The sequence below is a fragment of the Euleptes europaea genome, chromosome 5 (genome assembly GCF_029931775.1).
Source record: "Euleptes europaea isolate rEulEur1 chromosome 5, rEulEur1.hap1, whole genome shotgun sequence".
NCBI lineage: Eukaryota > Metazoa > Chordata > Lepidosauria > Squamata > Sphaerodactylidae > Euleptes > Euleptes europaea.
In genome coordinates this window covers 109,193,134-109,213,441 of record NC_079316.1, presented here as the reverse complement: position 1 = coordinate 109,213,441, position 20,308 = coordinate 109,193,134, and the positions used below count along the sequence as shown (strand labels likewise).

At 44.7% G+C, this 20,308-nt stretch overlaps 1 protein-coding gene across 1 annotated transcript in view; it reads left to right on the top strand.

Annotated features, from left to right (window-relative positions):
- Positions 1–6,231: 6,231 nt before the first annotated feature.
- Positions 6,232–20,308, top strand: part of LOC130478392 (heparan-alpha-glucosaminide N-acetyltransferase-like) — a 158,905-nt gene continuing 144,828 nt past the window's right edge. The window contains exons 1-4 of the mRNA XM_056850533.1: positions 6,232–6,245; positions 11,593–11,898; positions 15,052–15,128; positions 18,557–18,587. Of these exons, the coding sequence (XP_056706511.1) occupies positions 6,232–6,245; positions 11,593–11,898; positions 15,052–15,128; positions 18,557–18,587 (428 nt within the window). The remainder of the gene's footprint in view (positions 6,246–11,592; positions 11,899–15,051; positions 15,129–18,556; positions 18,588–20,308) is intronic.

Genomic DNA, 20,308 nt, shown 5'->3' with positions numbered 1-20,308 from the left:
CCCTATCCCCCATCCCTTGCCAGTGGCCAGGGGGACCTGGCAATCCCTAGTGCTTCAACTAACAGGTATTGTGGATAGGCAGGCTATTACAGGGTGGGTATCCCTTATATCCGGACATCCCATATCCGGACTGATCCAAGAAATGGACCCTTCGAGCCGGCATGCAGACAGATCTGTGCTGCCTGCTTTCAATGTTTCCTCTCACCCAAAAAAATAAAATGCAGAGACTGAAAAGCCCGTCGTTGTTTGTTTGTTGTTGCTTTTGTTTAACAGCTGATACAGGTATTCTAGCGAGACAGTTACACCTTTGCTCTCTGATGGTTCAACGTACACAACATTATTTAAAAATATTGTTTAAAATTACATTCAGGCTGTATGTATAAAGTGTATATAAAACATAACTTAATTTGGGTCCCAACCCCAAGATCTCTCATTCTGTATATGCATATATTCCAATAAATGGAAAGATCCAAAATACAGACCACTTCTGGTCCCAAGCTGTCCAGATAAGGGATACTCAACCTGTATGTTTTTTGGGGTTAGCAGTGGTGTAGATGGCGTATGCCAACCGTGAGTACAGAGAAAGAACTTTAAAAGTACTTTAAAACTCACAGCTCTCCCCGAACTCACTCAGCCCCACCTACCTAACAGGGTGTCTGTTGTGGGGAGGGGAAGGGAAGGGGATTGTAAGCCGGTTTGATTCTTCATTAAAAGGTAGAGAGAATTGGCATATAAAAACCAACTCTTCTTCTTCTTCTTTTCCATGTTGCATTGAGATATACCTGTGTTAAAAATTTCTCTCTGCTTTCCTTTCATCAGTAGTAACTCTCCAGTCATTAAGCTACAATTGGCTTTTCAGAAGCTGGGACCAATGTGAATATCAGTAACCCAATCAGCCCTGTTGGCTGGTCTCCCCTTCCAACTGAGAGGAAAGCAAAATGGTTTAGTTAAAAGATTAGCAATGAGTTGGTGTAACACCATAATTTGGGGATGGGTTTCACCTAGAAAATGACTTAACCTCTGCCTCTGTTGCTGGGGCAACTAATGGATGTAGATGGAAGAATCCATGTCAGAGACCCTGAGTGTGAATGTGGAGAGGGGTTGAAGAATTTTTGAAAGGTTGTGAAATAATGCTGAAATTAAAAGACACAAATGACTGGTGCTGCCAAACCTCATTTTACTATTTGGGCCGTGTGTGTGTGTGGGCAATAAATTGTTAATCCCATACCAAGAACTTTTAACTGTTCTGTGGGAGAAGTACCATGAAAACATACATTTATTTAATGGAACAGTGTACTTAATATCCTCTTATATGATCTGGAAGTTGCCACACATTCTCTTGAGTTTAAAAATAATGTATTTTATGGGATTTTCACTTGGAATGCATATTGACTTGTGCATGAGTTAAGAATTAGATCATACTACACAACTCTACCGAATTTTAGCATTAATCCCTGAGGAGCCTGCCATCTTTGACTCAGTTTGTTATGTTTCACAATATTTTAACTGACCTTAAATCAACGAGGCTTTGTAGCTTTTTTTTTTTTTTTAAGAGAAAGGGGTAAAATAATGAAAGAGAAGTTTTTTTTTTTAAGGTACAAACCAGAGATGAACACCCAACCACAGATTTAAGCCAGACATTTTCAATAACCCAGACATTTTCTGGAGACCAAGTCCTGTGAGGAAAGGTTAAAGGAGCTGGGTATATTTAGCCTGACGAGAAGAAGACTGAGAGGGGATATGATAACCATGTTCAAGTACTTGAGGGGCTGTCATATAGAGGATGCTGCCGAGTTGTTTTCTGTTGCCCAAGAAGGTCGGACCAGAACCAACAGGTTGAAATTAAGTCAAAAGAGTTTCCGTCTAGACATTAGGAAGAATTTCCTAACTGTTAGAGCGGTTCCTCAGTGTAACAGGCTTCCTCGGGAGGTGGTAAACTCTCCTTCCCTGGAGGTTTTTAAGAAGATGTTAGATGGTCATCTGTCAACAATGCTGATTCTGTGACCTTAGGCAGATGATGAGAGGGAGGGCATCGTGGCCATCTGGTCACTAGGGGTGTGTGGGTGGGGGAGGTAGTTGTGAATTTCCTGCATTGTGCAGGGGGTTGGACTAGATGACACTGGTGGTCCCTTCCAACTCTATGATTCTATAATTCTATGATTCTAATATTTAAATTTTTCAAATTGTGTTTCCTACGCATTTTCTTTCCAAGATAATATAGCAGTGTGTGCGATGTCACACATGCTGAGACAAGTTTATGCTTTACATTTAAGAATCCCAGGATTGCCAAGAAAACCCTATGGGATTCTCCCCCACAGTCTTCTATGTTTCCATCAGTCTCAACAGTAACTTGGGGGTGGAAAGTGCCATCAAGTCTCAATGGAGACTCCTTATGGCAACCCTGTAGAGTTTTCAAGGCAAAGAGATGTTCAGAGGTGGTTTGCCATTGCCTGCCTCTGCATAGCAACCATGGACTTCCTTGGTGGTCTCCCATCCAAGTACTAACTGGGGCTGACCCTGCTTAGCTTCCAAGATCAGGCTAGCTTGGGCCATCCAGGTCAGGACTGGAGTCACTTAAGGGGGTATATGATATTATCAGAAAGATCAGCTCTCACTAAAAGTGAACAAGCCTGGACATTCTTTTGCCAAGGACTTATGTGCCACAATTATTGTTGCACTCTTGTTTGTCTTTGTCCTTGAATGACTCAACTTTCAGAAATATGTTTTCCTATGACCTTAATCCTTGTATTCTGGGGATTTTTTCCTCTGGTAGCATTTTTATCCGGTGGTAATTTTGCTAATTGTTACCTAATGATGTAATATAATGTTATATTGGGTTTTAAGGTTTAATATGAAAGAATGATAGTAGAAAGTTATGAATATATTCATTTTTATCGTGTTCTTTAGGAGATGAGAATGCAGGTAAAATTAGTTATAATGAAGATATAACTAGACCCAAAACTGACTGTCTAGAAAATAGCAATGCTCAGCAAAATGACCCACTGGAAGAAGAAATCCTTATATGGTAGTCTGTAGGGAAACTACAGAGCATGTGCAGTAAAATAAATTCTAACGGAAAAATAAATCCCAAACCAATACAAGGTGATTTGGACAATATAAATATAGGCAGAGAAAGGCTAGATCTCTCTAAATCTTTGGACTAACAGAATCTCAGAAGAGATTGGCTTTGGGTATGTATGGATTTACTTATATGTTATTCTAGATAGTGTGAATCAGATTCTTTTAACTAATTCAGACTTCTTAAACTGTAATACTTAAAGTATTGGATTTTAAAACTAAATAGTATGTAAAACTTGCTTGCTTTATTGTATACATTGTTACTGCTTTTAAGTCTTTGTAATACTTGCATATACACATATATACACATTTATTACATTGAATATTCAATAAAAAGACTTACTTTTTTTGAGTAAATAGGTTGAGTCCTGCTTAGTAGGTGACTAACTGAATAAGATAACATACCACTTCTCAGGAAGGGGTCAATTCTAAGAGCATAGTCAACTGAAACGCACTGACCCGCTTCAGGGGAGGGGAGGGACTTCAATAGAGCCATAGAGCCCAATTGCCAAAGCGGCCATTTTCTTCAGGTGAACTGATCTCTATCGGATGGAGATCAGTTGTAATAGCAGGAAAGCTCCAGCTAGTACCTGGACACAAATCTGTCACAGAAGGGCTAAAAAATGTATCAAACTAAACAAAAACTGTATTAACTGTCATGCAAAACACACACAATACAACTATATATACAATGACATTCAAACCCAATCTGTTTCCGATTTCAGCCATCTTCACTTGCTGATCTTCCTCTTTCAGATACAACTGTCTGCTGGTTTTCACACTTGTGATATATGAAAAGATAAAGAAAAATCTGGGACTTTTCTAAGAACTGAGATTTGATATCCAGTCACATAGTTGGTTTTGAATGTCATTGTATATATATAGTTGTATTGTGTGTGTTTTTCATGACTGTTAATACAGTTTTTGTTTAGTTTGATACATTTTGTAGCCCTTCTGTGTCAGATTTGTGTTTAACTACTTATTGTACATAAAACTCCATACTTGCTCATAGAGACTCCCATACCATGATGTAACCAAAATTTAATCATACATGGAGGTGTCAAATTGCATTAGTACCTGGAGGTTGGCAACCATACCCACCTATCCAGGGGTGGGTAGCTACTCCTGCTGTTACAACTGATCTTCAGCTGACAAAAATCAGTTCCCCTGGAGAAAATGGCCACTTTACCAATTGGACTCTATGGCATTGAAGTCCCTCCCCTCCCCAAACCCCGCCCTCCTCAGGCTCCACCCAAAAAAACCTCCTGCCGGTGGCGAAGAGGGACCTGCCAACCCTACCCACCTACCTCACAAGGTGTCTGTTGTGGGGAGAGGAAGGGAAGGGGATTGTAAGCCGGTTTGAGACTCCTTAAAGGTAGAGAAAAGCGGGGTATAAAAACCAGCTCCTCCTCTTCTTCTTCTTCTTCTTCTTCTTCTTCTTCTTCTTCTTCTTCTTCTTCTACTACTACTACTACTACTACTACTACTACTACTACTACTACTACTACTTCTAATGTTCTGCTACCTGCAGTCACGTAGGAGGGGCAAGGAAATGTTCGGTGCAATAACAAGGCATGAGGTAAATTTCACTAGATATTACAGAGTGAAGCGAGCCATCAGTGGCCACCATTTTCTTTGACAGGCTGATTTTTCTTGTCATGTTCAGTTCTGCCTTTATGTACTCGACAATGATTTTGTACATTTCTTTTAGTGCTTCCCCCCCACACCCGTATTTCCCCAATTCCTTCAGGATTCAGCTAAGTACTCCCAAACTCATCACAGTCTCTCTTTCCTTTCTTCAGCCTGGCTCGAGAAACACTCTGCCTCACGATTGCAATAGTTAATAAATCACCCCGTGCACCTGAGCATTAGAGCAGCAAGATAAGTGGTACAAATATTTTAATGTGTTCCAGGCAAGCAATGACACGCTCCCGATTGATAGTGTCGGATCACCGGAGATAGCGGGTGAGAACAAAAGGGCCTTTCTCTAATGGAAAAAAAACGGGGTGTGGGGGGGGGGAACGAGACAAAGGTGCTAATTTGTTTGCAGAGCAAACTGAAGAGAAGCCCGCGAGAGAGAAGGGAAATCATGTGCATAATTAGAACGGGTGGAAAGCAGTGTAACAATATATACTGCGGCAGCCACAGATATGGTTAATACAGATCTGTAAAACAGGAAATGAAAGGTCTTGTTGGTTTGCCATTTGTCAGCAGTCTGCGCAGTGTGCTAGTGCGGCCCCTTGGGTTGAAAAAATGTATTGTGTGTTACAGCTAGGGTTGCCAGGTCCCTCTTCGCCACCGGCGGGAGGTTTTGGGGGCGGAGCCTGAGGAGGGCAGGGTTTGGGGAGGGACCAATGCCATAGAGTCCGATTGCCAAAGCGGCCATTTTCTCCAGGGGAACTGATCTCTGTCGGCTGGAGATCAGTTGTAATAGCAGGAGATGTCCAGCTAGTACCTGGAGGTTGGCAACCCTAGTTATAGCAATGTTCAGGCCCTCCTCACCATCAGGTGTTACAAAGGGCTTCAGGTCTGGAGATGGAAAGTTAGAGTTGCCAGCTCCGGGTTGGGAAATACCTGGAGATTTGAGGAGGTGGAGTCTAAAGAGGATGGGGTTTGGAGAGGGGAGGGACTTCAATAGGGTATAATGCCATAGAGTCCACCTTCTAAAGTGGCCATTTTCTCCAGGGGAATCTCTGATGCCTGGAGATCAGTTGTAATAGTGGGAGATCTCCGGCCACCACCTGGAGTTTGGCAACCCTATGGAAAGTGCTGTCAAGTCTCTGCCGACTTATGGTTACCCTGTAGGGTTTCCAAGGCAAGAGGCGTTTAGGGGTGGTTTTGCCATTGCCTTGGACTTCCTTGGGGGTCTCCCATCCAAGTGCTAACCAGGGCCAGTCCTACTTAGCTTCCAAGATCTGATGGGATTGAGCTAGCCTGGGCCATCCAGGTCAGAGCGGGCTTCAGGTAGTTAGTTGTAAATAGGGCTGTATGCATGTGGATGTTTTTGCTCCACCTTGGCTTCCTGAATATGGCACTGTTTTCAGGGCACCTCACATGGCATCATCCTTTGTCTTGTTTTAGTGTCCCCCATCCTCAAATTGGGCTTGATATGATCTGTTCACAAAGATTGCAGTCAAAGTGTCTTTGGATGCCATGTGGACAGGAAGGTGAGCAGTGTGCCTTCTCTTTCTTCCTCCTCCCTTACAGCTCTTGCTGCATGTCAGTGTGTGTGTGTGAGAGCGTAGCTCACAGCTGGGTTGGTTGCCACATTCAAAATAATGGCCCTTTAAACTCTGAAGGTCATTCTTTTCAGAGGGCAGTAGACCTGGCCTCCAAAGTTCTCTTTTCTCCTGCCTTGTCTTCAGTGGAGAATCCTTCTTGCCTTCAGCCTCTCCCTTAAGCAGCTCTTGGAACACCTTGACTGGTGTATCTCCTCCTCCTTCTTTTTCAACACTACATCTACATCTACTTCTACTTAGGGTTGTCAGGTCCCTCTTCACCACTGGTGGGAGGTTTTTGGGGCGGAGCCTGGGGAGGGTGGGATTTGGAGAGGGGAGGGACTGCAATGCCATAGAGTCCAATTGCCAAAGCGGCCATTTTCTCCAGGGGAACTGATCTCTATTGACTGGAGACCAGTTGTAATAGAAGGAGATCTCCAGCTAGTACCTGGAGGTTGGCAGCCCTACTTCTACATCTTCTTCTTCTACATCTACATCTGCTTCTTCTTTATGTTCTTCTTCATCATCATCTTCATCTGCTTCATCATCATCGTCGTCGTCTTTTGCTTCTTCCTCTTATAGGCCCACTCAGGAAGATTCTGCCCAATCAGCTGCTGACTCTTGTTCTGATCAGCTCTTGAATTTCAGGCTTCAGAATCCCCCTCTAAGCATCCCTCCTGCCTGAAAACCTATCCTGAGCTTGCAAACACATCTTAGTGACCTTTTAACCTCCTTGTAACTGCTAAGGGCCACAGTCACTTGGTTCACCAACTGAAAATATATGGTGACTATTGAACAGTTTGAAATCCTTCCAGTCTCCCTTCGCAAAACCTCTGTACATATACAAAGGAAAGGTAGCAATAAGAACACGTTCTGAAGTTCTGTTTCTTGCTGGTACCCCCAGTCTTTCCAATTTTCAAAACAGATGCTGTACATTCCATTTAATTGGTCCACATGAGGCTTTTCTACATAGGTTCCATATGAGAGGACTTGGAACTAGAGTTTAAATCCTGGGGGGCTGAGGCTGTATATTTAATACAGCAATTGGATGAGATATGTGGAGCTAAGGCAAACCTGCTGCTCTCTAAATTCTCTTACTGGGATAAACGCCAGCCATCCAATGCTGCTATAACTATAAGCCATCCTACGTGGAAGCTAGCAGTAATAGCACAAATAGTACCTCCGAAGCACCCAGTGAAGACAACTACTATGTAGTAATTGAGGGTCAGAATGGTCTGGAAAACGAGCTGCTTGTTACAGGAAACATCTGGTTACAGGAAGGCCTGAGTGGCAATTGACTTAATCCCAGGGATCACGGCTGCGATATTTGCTGCTTAAACCTTCCAGGTAGGTTTAAGAGGACAAGGCTATCAGGAAAAATTGCACCTGAAATTTAATTGGCTGGCCACTGTAATTAACCTATCACCCAAGAAGAACGAGAAAGCAGGGAAATGCCCTGAGTAACCAATTGCGCTTATGAGATGTGTGTGTGCGTAGGGCCCCCACAAAGAATCATGGGGGGGGGGTGTTGGTGTGTGTAGTGGGTGAACAGTTGGTTTTGTGGGTTTCACAACTGGTGCTAGGAGCCCATTTTACTATTAGATACAGTAAAATGATGATAATGATAATCTGAGTACTTCTTTATTTCTTTTCCCAATAAGTGCTCAGCGTTAAAAAAACAACAAACTAACAGATTTTTAACTCCGCAATGCAGCAGTGTTTATGCGAGAGGTTGTGTGCGTGTTAAGTGCCGTCAAGTCACTTCCAACTCATGGCGACCCTATGAATCAAGGTCCTCCAAAATGTCCTATCTTCAACAGCCTTGCTCAGGTCTTGCAAATTGGTTTCCTTTATAGAGTCAATCCATCTCTTGTTGGGTCTTCCTCTTTTCCTGCTGCCTTCAACTTCTCCTAGCATGATTGTCTTTCCCAGTGACTCTTGTCATAATGTGACCAAGGTATGACAACCTTAGTTTAGTCATTTTAGCTTCTAGGGTCAATTCAGGCTTGATTTGATCTATGACCCACTGATTTTTTTTGGGCAGTCCAGGGTATCCTTTTCCCCAACACCTCTTTTCAAAGGAACCTATGTGAGAAGTTACCAACGAGAATTTTATTCATCTATTCATTTACTTCACTTATCCCCTACTTTCCTCCCCAATGGGGAACCAAAGAGGCTTACATTGTTCTCTCCTCCGTTTTATTCTCACCACAGACCTGTGAGGTGGGTCAGTCCTAGAGTGTGTGACTAGTGAAAGTTCACGCAGCAAACTTCTGATAGCCAAATTGCTCAGTTATGGATATGATTATATGGGGAATAGCAAATTAATAACTGGTAAGGCGTAACTAAACGGGATTTAACCTATGTATACTAGAGTCCGTCTCGTGGCCCTCAAAATAAGGTGGAGGCAGTGGATTTTGTTAAAAGGATTTTGCTTATATATATATATATATATATATATATATATATATATATATATATATATATATATATATATATATATATATATAATTCACCAGATCCTGAAGACGGCGTCCTGGATTCCGTGCGGCAAAGACAAGAAAGGAGAGGGGGCAAGGGGGTTCCCGTGACTTGACCAGCAAGGCAGGAGGGATATGCAGTTGGGCAGCACTTACCCAAACCGACAGAGTGACAGCAAGGGTGAAAGGGTGAGAGAGATAGCTCCTGAGTGTATCCTGATGTCCCCAGATATATCCTTCTGGGGTGAGGGCTAATTAGATTACCCCTTTGTGGTTCCCGGTGTGGACAAAGACCTTGATGGTTGGCTGCGAGGGTGGGGAAGGGGGGCAATTTAGACAGGCTAACCTAAACCATTGACTGAGCACATTCCTGGAGGGTCGAGAATCGTTGAAAACAAAAGTTTGCGCAACTGCACTCAGGTGTGATGCCAGAGGTGCGATCTCATGCTGCTGTTATCTCGGGTGTTTCTGATGGGCCATCAAGTATGCAGATGGTTGGGTGGGGAGGGGACTGCTTGCTGGAGACACGATCTGGGCACAGAGAAAATGGATTCCCTCTGGTTTGTTTGGCTGGATAGTACGGGGGCCTCTGTCCATGACTTCTGGGCTTGACACCCGTCTAAGAAAGCGATTGCATGTGTCTCTGTGGTTACCAGGTAATACAGTTCGGGAGATGGCAACTGCTTGGTTATACTTCTGTGGTGAAATTGGGATTCGAACCTGGATCTCCTGGATCCGGGGCCAACACTCTTAACTGCTGTGCCACACTGGCACCCAAGGAAATAGTTTTGGAGAAACGTCCTGCTAATCATTGGTGTCACATGTACACACATACACAAGCGTGCTCCAGAAGATGCATATCAGTGTTTTCGGGTGGGTTATATTCCTGCCTTTTGAAATGAACATATGGAGCCTCCTTATACAGCACCAGAGCTTTGGTTCATCTAGTCTTGTACTGTCCACCCTGATTAGCACAAATAAGAATAAATTTCCTGATAAAAAACCCCTGTATCCTGATTCCAAAAGGCTGGCCCTCCTGCGGCTAGCTAAATCCACAGCTATCATTTAGAACAGTGGTTCTCAACCTTCCTAATGCCGCGACCCTTTAATACAGTTCCTCATGTTGTGGTGACCCCCAACCATAAAATTATTTTCATTGCTACTTCATACCTGTAATTTTGCTACTGTTATGAATCGTAATGTAAATATCTGATATGCAGGATGTATTTTCATTGTTACAAATTGAACATAATTAAAGCATAGTGATTAATCACAAAAACAATATGTAATTATATATTGTGAAATATTTATTTCTAATTACAAATAAATGAAATTTTGTCTTGAAGCATGGTGTAGCATGGGTAACAGTCTTAATATAACAACAGTAAACTACATTGCTACATTTTGTGACAGTATGTGTAAAAGCCAATATGCCAACCTGATATGGTGGATAGTGGTGCTAAGGATGAAAGAACATAAGAACCTAAGAAAGGCCATGCTGGTTCAGAACCAGGCCCATCATCTGTCCGTTCACACAGTGGCCAACCAGGTGCCTCCAGGAAGCCCACAAACAAGACGACTGCAGCAGCACTGTCCTGCCTGTGCTTTGCACCTAACAGGCCTGCTCCTCTGATCCTGGACTAAATGACCCCAAATGACTATTGAGGGCAGCTGACCTAGAAAAGAGAGCGGACTCTCCAGGGCTGGGGGGGTGGGGGCATAGTTTGCAAGGGACATTATTCACAGCAGCTCCCACGTGAGAGAAAAAACAAACGCGTTTGGAGCTTCTCAGTTCAGAGAAAAGGTGGCTTAGAGGGGGACGCAACATAAATATATTAAACTCCCCCCCCCAGGGGAGATGAAGAAAGTGGCAGGACCAGGCATTTCATCTGAATGGAAAGAGGTGTCCAGTGGGGGGGGGGGGTTGTGTGCCACAGGGATCAGTTCTGGGCCCGGTACTTTTCAATATTTTTCATTAATGATCTGGATGAGGGCAAGAGAGGTACTACTCCAGATGACTCCAAATTGGGAGGATCAGCGAACACACCAGGTAACCAGAAAGAGATAGCATTCAATGAGATCTGAACACACTGGAAAAGTGGGCAGATGTGAACAGGATGCAGTTCAACAAGGATAAGTGCCGAGTTTTACATCTGGGTAACAGAAAAGAAGCAGAAGTGGAAACCAGTAGAGCACCTTCTGTACAGTAGGGTGGTGAATGGTTGTGGGGACAGTGTAAACTCTCCCCCCCCCCGTTCCTTTTGAAAGAGGCACAAAGTAGCAGGAAGAGGGGAAACCTGTAGTAATAGGGGAGGGCTAACAATTGCCAGACAAAAAGGCCCACTGTTTTCTCCCCACACACACACCATCACCCAGCGAGGGTCCAGATGTCCAGGGATCCCAGGCACAGAGGAAGAGGCCACCAGGTCCCCGGTCTGTGTGTGTTCCATGCAAACAAGGTGGAGATGCACAGTCCATCCATCCTCCCCCCACCACCATGGACATGCCAGTTCCCTCCTGGCCAGAGGGAGGGGCAGGTGCTCACCCCCCCACACCATTCTGGGACCGACGGGCTGCAGATTCAGGGCAGGCAGGCGGGCGCCTGAGCAAGGTGGCTTGGCTGGGGGAGGCCCCCCCCCGGCTGGGGAAGCCACCCTCCGCGGAGGCAGGCAGGGCCGCGCGCCCAGGAGGCTTCCACGGGGGGGGGAGAAAGGAGAGTCCCCCAATGGCCCCTCCCTTCCTCCGTCCCTCGAGGCCACGGCGCCAGCCCCCCCTCCCAGGGGCGGCCTGGGCCTGGCCTTGGGCCCACTCTGCAGCCCTGGGGGCGAAAGCGACCGTACTGAAAGAGAGGCCGGCCGGCTGGCCGGCCGGGCCCTGGGCTGGGGCCGCCCCTCTCAGCTGAAGCGGCGGCGGCAGCGGCTCCAACTCCCCCTCCCTGCCAGGGACCCCTTGGCCCGCGCGGGGATTTCGCACCACAGCCGCCCCCACTGGCGGGCAGGCTGGGCGACGCGGGCCGAAGCCTCCGCGGCCCAGAGTGGGAGCGGCTGGGTCCCGCAGCGGCGGCCCTTTGCTCCCTTGGGTGAATTTTTCGAGACTTGCCAGCCCCGGAGGAAGAAGGGCCCGTGCGGCAGGGAGGGGGGAGGCGGCGGTCGCTGGGGCAGCTCGCTCTCTGCCTCCCCCTCCCCTCCCCTCTGGGCAGCAGCATGTGGTCGCTCCTAAAGCAAGCGCCTCCTGCACAGACTCTCCCCCGCCCCCCCGCCCGGGCCCGTGGCGCCTTAGGCCCTAAGGCGACCCCTGTGAAAGGGTTGTTCGACCCCCAAAGGGGTCGCGACCCACAGGTTGAGAACCGCTGATTTAGAAGAAGAAGAAGAAGAGTTGGTGTTTCTATGCCGAATTTCTCTACCACTTAAGAAAGAATCAAACCGGCTTACAATCACCTTCCCTTCCCCTCCCCACAACAGACACCCTGTGAGGTAGGTGGGGATAAGAGAGCTGTGACTAGCCCAAGGTCACCCAGCTGGCTTCATGTGGAGGAGTGGGGAAACCAACCCAATTCACCAGATTAGCCTCCGCCGCTCATGTGGAGGAGTGGGGAATTGAACCCGGTTCTTCAGATTAGAGTCCATAGCTCCAAACCACTACTCTTAACCACTACACCATGCTGGTTTAGGATTCTCTCAACCTGGGGAGGGGAGTCCCAGGTTTGCAGAAAAATGTAAAGTTGTTAGGTACCACCACCACCCCTCCCCAAATACTTATCAGTAATGCCAAAGTTGCAAAAATCAAACTGCCAGAGTTCAGGATACATTTTAGATTGTTGCAGCAACTTAAAAATGGTGTGTAGAAACTGATGGTTGCCAGGCAGGTGCTAGGACAAAGAGGATGAGGAGAGGAAGGAAATAAATCAGAGCTGGAAACTAGGGGAGGGGAGAACCTGATGGTAGGGACAGAGGAAAATGGGATTTCCTCTCCCCCGCAAGTTCTTGTGGGTCTCCCTCTAGTCTAATACTAAAAAGGTGCAATTCTGAAAATTATCTAAAGCCTTGATATGGGGGGAAAATGATAAATCTTACTCTGGAGCAAGAGCTGCATCTTTGCAGAGCATTGAGGGCATAGCGCAAGATGAGGCCTATTTTATTAACCTTACACATTACGTCGAAAAGTGACTGTAGAAATTGCCGATCTTTCTGTAATCAATAACACTGGCTGGAAGGGGGTCATTTCCTCGTCCATCATAGCTGTAAAGAAGAGAGTGGCGCTTCTTCTTCCCAACGCCACCAAGAATTAATTAATGCCATCTATCCTTCTGGCACTGACCCCAGGTTGTCATATTCCCTCTCCCCATTCATTGATCTGTAATATAACCTTCAATTTCCTGCATGAGCCGTTAAGTAAAATAAAATGTGTAATGGTGACTCTCCTGAACAATGTCACACCTGTGTACCACAGCAGAGGGGCACAAAAAGCTATGCACAGCCGCACAGCGCATAAACGAAATGATGCGCTCTTCTGTTGTTGTTAGTATTTCTAATGGCAAAACAGAATATATTAGCCTCCACCTGCTTTAAGACTGTTCTTCTGATTTCCCAATACCCAAGAAAGAATCAGCCCTCCTCTGGTGTTTTTTTTTTTGGGGGGGGGGGTTTACAACATTCATCCTATTAGCGCCTAAGTGCATTATTCTTCTGGAGCAGCTGTGAAAGATATTCATTAAACTAAAACTAATTACTCTCACCCCCCTCTCTTTTTAAAACATATCTGTGATGCCAAAAGCAGTGTATTTCCCCACTTTGAGGCAGATTAAACAGCAGTTGGTGATGTCTCCCTGCAAAACAAAATGAGCAGAATTATCAATTTCCGCAACTGGGCTTCTCTGGGGTCTCGAAAATCAGGCTGATCTGAATGTCGTGCTTTTACTAGGGTTGCCAACCTCCAGGTGGGGACTGGAAACATCCTGGAATTACAACGTATCTCCAGACTATATAAATTGCTAATTTGTTTATTAATTTGTTTCCAACATTTATTCCACTTCTCCTGGAGAAAATGGCTGCTTTGGAAGTTGTCCTGCATGGCATTATACCCAACCAAGGTCCCTTTCCTGCTGAAACCCCACTCTCTCAGGCTCTAACCTCAAATCTCCAGGTATTTCCAAACCCAGGGTTGGCAACCCTAGTTTATACAGATCTTTCAGGGCTGGAACTCTCAATAGTTTTAAGAACATAAGAACATACGAAAAGCCCTGCTTGATCAGACCAAAGCCCATCACGTCCAGCAGTCTGTTCACACAATGGCCAACCAGGTGCCTCTAGGAAGCTCACAAACAAGACGACTGCAGCAGCATTATCCTGCCTGTGTTCCCAACACACTTAATATCATAGGCATGCTCCTCTGATCCTGGAGAGAATAGGTATGCATCATGACGAGTATCCATTTTGACTAGTAGCCATGAATAGCTTTCTCCTCCATGAACATGTCTAATCCTCTCTTCAAGCCTTCCAAGCTGCCAGCCATCATCACATCCTGTTTCAGGCAGTTCCACCATTTAACTATGCATTGTGTGAAGAGATACTTGCTTTTGTCTGTTTTTAATCTCTCCCCCTCCAGCTTCAGCAGATGACCCCACATTCTGGTATAATGAAAGAGGGAGAAAAGCTTCTCCCTGTCCACTGTCTCCATACCATGCATAATTTTATAGACCTCTGTCATGTCTCCCCTTAACCACCTTCTTTCCAAGCTAAACAGCCCTAAGCATTTTAACCGCTCTCATAGAGTAGTTGACCTAGCCCCCTGATCATTTTTGTGCTCCTTCCCTTTCCCAAACTCTACCCTCCCCAGGCAGTGCTCCCAAATCTCCAGGAATTTCTAAAGTCAGAGTTGGCAACCCTACTTTCCTCATTCTCCCCTTCAGTTGGGTAATAGGTCTTTGGCAAAAGTTGGCATATTCATACATGTAGTAGGGTAATATGGACAACCTGTACTTGAACAATACCACTTCAGACTGGATTGGGAGATAGTGGCTTCATATTTGATTTCTCCCCACAAAAAATGTCCCTGCCCCTAGAAATCTAAGAGAATCAAGTAGACATTGAGCATTTAACATTTTCCCCAGTGATCATCATTCCGCCATGTCCTTCCTTTTTTAATTTAATGTAAACTAGAAATCTTAGTTGTTTGAACAACCTGATCTCTTATCATTACTTTCAAACCTCGTCGGTGTAACAGTCATACTGCTGAAAACCAGTAATTATTCTTATCATCTCTTTTCCCCTCTGCAGACTTTCTCTTACCCTCATGATATTTGTAAACTACGGTGGCGGGGGCTACTGGTTCTTCGAGCACGCTGCGTGGAACGGTAGGGTACAATGTCCCTTTCGCTTTCCTTCGTCCCCGAGCACTTTCCACAAATCAGCAATCTCATTATTGATCTCCAAAAGAAAAAAGGAATTAATATGGCCTACCATATCCTCTGTAGGTAAAGAGTATTTAACAATGAACTCTGCTTAAACTTCATAAAAGCCTCTTCAGCAAATCAGCAGGAAAAAAAATATTGATCCTAAAATAAGCATGTGAATGCTAATTGTATTTTGCCTTTCCACGGGAGGACCATTACTTTATTTAGCTAGAGTTCATCCTTTAATTTTATTGTCTCAGTGCTTTGTCTATGAGGCCATTTTCTTTAGGTTTAAGCAAGGTCTGTAACGGCTCCGTTCTGCTGACCCTTCCTTTTTGCAAGAAGTATATTGACTTCTGAGAGCGAGAGACGCTTTTAAGATCATGTTACAGTCGCCCAAATCTGAGTTACATATTGTGTAACAATGGTTTCCTGTTATTGGGCTCTCGGTTAAATGGATTAGCATGATGCCAAGTACAATAATTGCCTCGCTCTGTATTTTAGCTCAGAAATCAATTGACGGTACTTCTGAATCGCCATCTTCATAACACAGGCTTTAATTACATGCACAGTTTAATCTGGGAAAACCACATGTATTTTCCAGTCCAGCCTCAGTCACAAGAGTATTGACTTGGTGGATCTCCTCTTACAACTTGTCAACGCTCAACAAATGTTTCTCGAAATATTCCTCTGTCCCTGCCAAATTGGCACCGGTGCATTGAATCGGTGAAGCGAAGTTAGATTTATCCACGTGACTTTTGAGTTCTGTAGTTAGCGGGCAGGGAAAGTGGTATGTGCTAAGGGTGAATGTTTGGGGGGGTTTTGTTTTGGTTTTTCGCACTTCTCATCGAGTGGATCACACACTTTCAGGGCTATCATCACATGCTACGTTAGGGCTGGCCAACTTGTGACGCACCGGGCTGGACGCACCCTGTCCTCTAGCCGTCTATGGGATCCATCAGGTCCTTTATCTTGAACTGTGTGGTGATGCCAGAAGGAAATGTGCACCCTCCTTTTGGGGACAAGCACCCCATCTTTTCCAGTGCTCCCAGATTATCTTGAATTCTTAACCATTCCAACCTTTCGAAGACTTTTATTCTTGGCCAGACATAATGCCTTACCCCTCAATGAATCAATTGGCAGATTCTTAAATACCCCAATCGAGCAGCGAGTCTGCCCGTGTGGAAAGGCAAAGACAGAAATACCCATTTTTTCATTCAGCTGTGATTTATATTCTTCCATAAGATCTTCTTCTATTACTCAATTGATTTCACACTTTCCTGTATGTTCTCATGACTATCATTTAATCTATTTGCTGTCTGGTAAAGAGAAGGCCGTGACTCTATCCGTAGTTTATTATTTAATGGCCACTTTGAAGATACCCCAAAAGTTATAATCAAGTTATGCTTAAATGCTCATTTGTATACAGGTGCTCTTTTGGCACTGGAACTGCATTGGGTCCTTTACAACTGTACTGTTTGATGTCCAACGTGGTCTGAAAACCCCCCAGAAGTTTATGGAATTCCTGTTCAGCCACCATAATTGTCAACTCGGTCACATTCATCTTGGCGTGTCACAGGTTGGACAGGCCAGTGTTAAATATCATTTTTCCCAGGCATTGCACACGTGTCAGTTCATGTTGAAAGATGTCACATTAAAATCGGCCCTCAAGAGAAGCTATTTCTACAGCACAAATGTGTAATTCATGCAGTTCAGAGGTGGTAACGGCTGCTGGTTTAGGTGCTTTTTAAAAATATATGAGACCATAGTGGTTAAGAGCTTTGAGTGGTGGAATCTAATCTGGAGAACTGAGCTTGATTCCCCACTCCTCCACATGAGTGGTGGATGCTAATGTGGTGAACCGAGTTGGTTTCCCCACTTCTACACATAAGGCCAGCTGGGTGACCTTGGGCTAGTCACAGCTCTCTCAGCCCCACCTACCTCACAGGGTGTCTGTTGTGGGGAGGGGATGGGAAGGTGATTGTAAATAGGTTTGATTCTCCCTTAAACGGTAGAGAAAGTTGGCATATAAAAACCAACTCTTCTTCTTCATTGGATTCATGCCATGCTAGCTAAATGAAAACCTCCACATTCAAGGCAGCGTACCCATAAATATCAGGTGCTGAGAGCAGATGGGGAATGTCTGGATCATAAATTTATTTATTTAAGACATTTCTAGGCTGCCTCTTCAGAGAATCTGCTCAAGATATTTTACTGGCTGCTGTTTGGAAATAAAATGTGATCTGATCCAGCAAGATGATTTTTACATTCTTATTTGATCCTGGCTCTCCAGCTTTGCCTGTATCTAGCAGTAGATATTACTAAGTCTCAGGTCTAAAGAACTGCTGTCAGTCAGAGCAGACGATACTGACATAAGAACATAAGGAAGGCCATGCTGGAGCCATCAAGCCCACCGACTCCTTCGGAGCTTTGCTTTGATTATGCTTGCACTTTCCAATTGCCAGAGGTCACCTTGTTCTCATGTTTTCTGGATTTGTGTTTAGCCAGCATCCAGAAAATGCAGGCAGCAACTTTTGCTTGCATTTTTTTTGTTATTCTCTCATTCACAATAAAATATTAATAATGCTAAGGATTTATCAAGCCATTTTCCTCAGCGCTTCAGGCCACTCAGACTTTCTCTCAGCAATCCTATGTTACTGGTTACTGTTATTATTAGGGTTGCCAGCCATCAGGTACTAGCTGAAAATCTGCTATTACAACTGATCTCCAGCTGATAGAGATCACTTCACCTGGAGAAAAGGGCTGCTTTGGCAATTGGACTCTATGGCAGTGAAGTCCCTCCCCTCCACAAACACCACCCTCCTCAGGCTCCACCCCCAAAACCTCCCACCGGTGGCGAAGAGGGACCTGGCAACCCTAGTTATTATCTCCATATTGACAAGAAGAGTTGTTTTTTATACCCTGCTTTTCTCTCCCTTTAAGGAGTCTCAAGGCGGCTTACAATCACCTTCCCTTCCCCTCCTCACAACAGACACCTTGTGAGGTAGTTGAGGCTGAGAGAGTTTGGAGAGAACTGTGACTAGCCCAAGGTCACCCAGCTGGCTTCATGTGGAGGAGTGGGGAATCAAACCCGGTTCACCAGATTAAAGTCCGCTGCTCATGTGGAGGAGTGGGGAATCAAACCCGGTTCTCCTGAGTAGAGTCCACCGTTCTTAATCACTACACCACACTGGCACTCAGATGGGGAATAAAAGTAGCAGAATGTGATTTGTATAAGGTCATGTAGCGAGCTTACAGCTGAAGTAAAATTTGAATGGGGGCCGCTTTCCAAATGCCAACTCGCACAGTTAGCCACTATGTGAATTTTTAAAATGTCAGCTTTTTAAAAAATGTTCCTAATTCTTAAAATCTTTGTATTTTCCTTGTAGGATTGACAGTTGCAGACTTGGTTATGGGATGGTAAGTTACAAAGAGCCCGAGAAGATCCCGTCTTTCTGTTTAGTTCTTAGGACTGGCTTACCAACATGCAGAGGCAAGGTGGGTGGTGACCATCAACGGGGCTTTGTCGGTGGTTGCACCTGACCTTTGGAATTTACCCTTCCTTTGGAGGAGGAGCAATCCCAGTGGGGATGCAGCTGATGGGCCCCCTCCAAACTGTGGAAGGAAAAACTAGATAGCCACAACAGTCATGTGACAAAACCCTGACTTTTCAGACCGTTCACTTTCTGAGGGGTTTCAGTTTTCTTTGCCTCATTCTTAGGACCTGGCCTTTCTGAGTTGGAAGGAATAGGATCTGTCAGTCGTAATCAGAGCATTTTGCTCTTCACGAAAACATGACCAATTATGGCTTAGACTCCATATTCCTCTTAAGGGCAGTTATTTGGCCCTAGATCAATACCTGTTCAGTCCAGTACCCTTTTCTGAAAGGAGAGTTCTGAAAGTTCTCCCCCCCCCAAAAAAAAATTAGTACCTGCACTTCCGATTGCCAAAACGAAGGTATCTTCGTCAAATTTTTAAAGCCGGAAAGCAGCCTACATTGCATTAAAGAGCTCCACGTACTGCAAAATTGGTAGGGTTGCCAACCCCCAGGTACTAGCTGGAGATCTCCAGCTATTACAACTGCTCTCCAGCCGATAGAGAGCAGTTCACCTGGAGAAAATGGCTGCTTTGGCAATTGGACTCTATGGCATTGAAGTCACTCCCCTCCCCAAAAACCTCCCACCAGTGGCAAAGAGGGACCTGGCAACCCTAAAAATTGCTCATCCTCTTTGTTATAAGAGGAACATCTTAAAAAGCCATATCTGCTTTTTAATCTTTGTCCTAAACCGGATGCATATCTAGCTTTCCCAGCGCAGTACATATTGTTAAAGATCCTGAAAGAGACCTTCTGTTCCTAATCAGATTCTCTGCCATCAAAATTCATGTAACTACTTTCAAGTTATCAGCTCTTTCTCTGCACCGTTTTCTTGCATCTTTCCCTGTTTTTCAAACCCAACACACAAGCTGGCCAGCTAAACGGGCTTTCCTGCTTACATTTTCCCCATCATCTATCTATCTGTAACTGTCAGAGAGGGATAAACCTCCTTGCTCAGCATCCTAGCAGCCTCATATCCCCTTCCCCATCTTGGCCCAGTCACCAGGGGGGTATTCGTTTTTGCTTCAACAGTTTAAAAAAAAAAAAAAACAGCACACGTAATGGAGTTTATTTAGACCCCCTTGCTTTAAGTAAGCAAGTTTTTAATCTATCGTGTGCATTCCTGTAATGTAGGTTTGATGTTAATGGGTTGTAAAGTGGGTAATAATTTTCTTACTGGCCCCTTCAATCAGATTAGATCATGTTATTGACCACGCTGTTCGTTTTATAACCACAATCATATTGTGGAGGAAGATTTTTGGCAAGTTGTGCAGTTGTAAGTGCCCATTAAGGCCAAGAATGACGGATTTGCGCATTTGGCATTTTTCTGTTCTTAAAAAAAATACATATTGTCTTGTCCCTGCAGACTGTTTTCCTGGCCACATCCTGAATTAGCATCTTTCTATCCGTCTCAGGTTTACATGATATCTTCCTGGATGATAGTTGATTGTTCAGGACACTTCTTTTATAAAATATAATTGCAAGTCAGCTTGTTGATATATCTTCTTGGACCAACTGTTTATGTTCATCCTCTAGCATTGCTTAG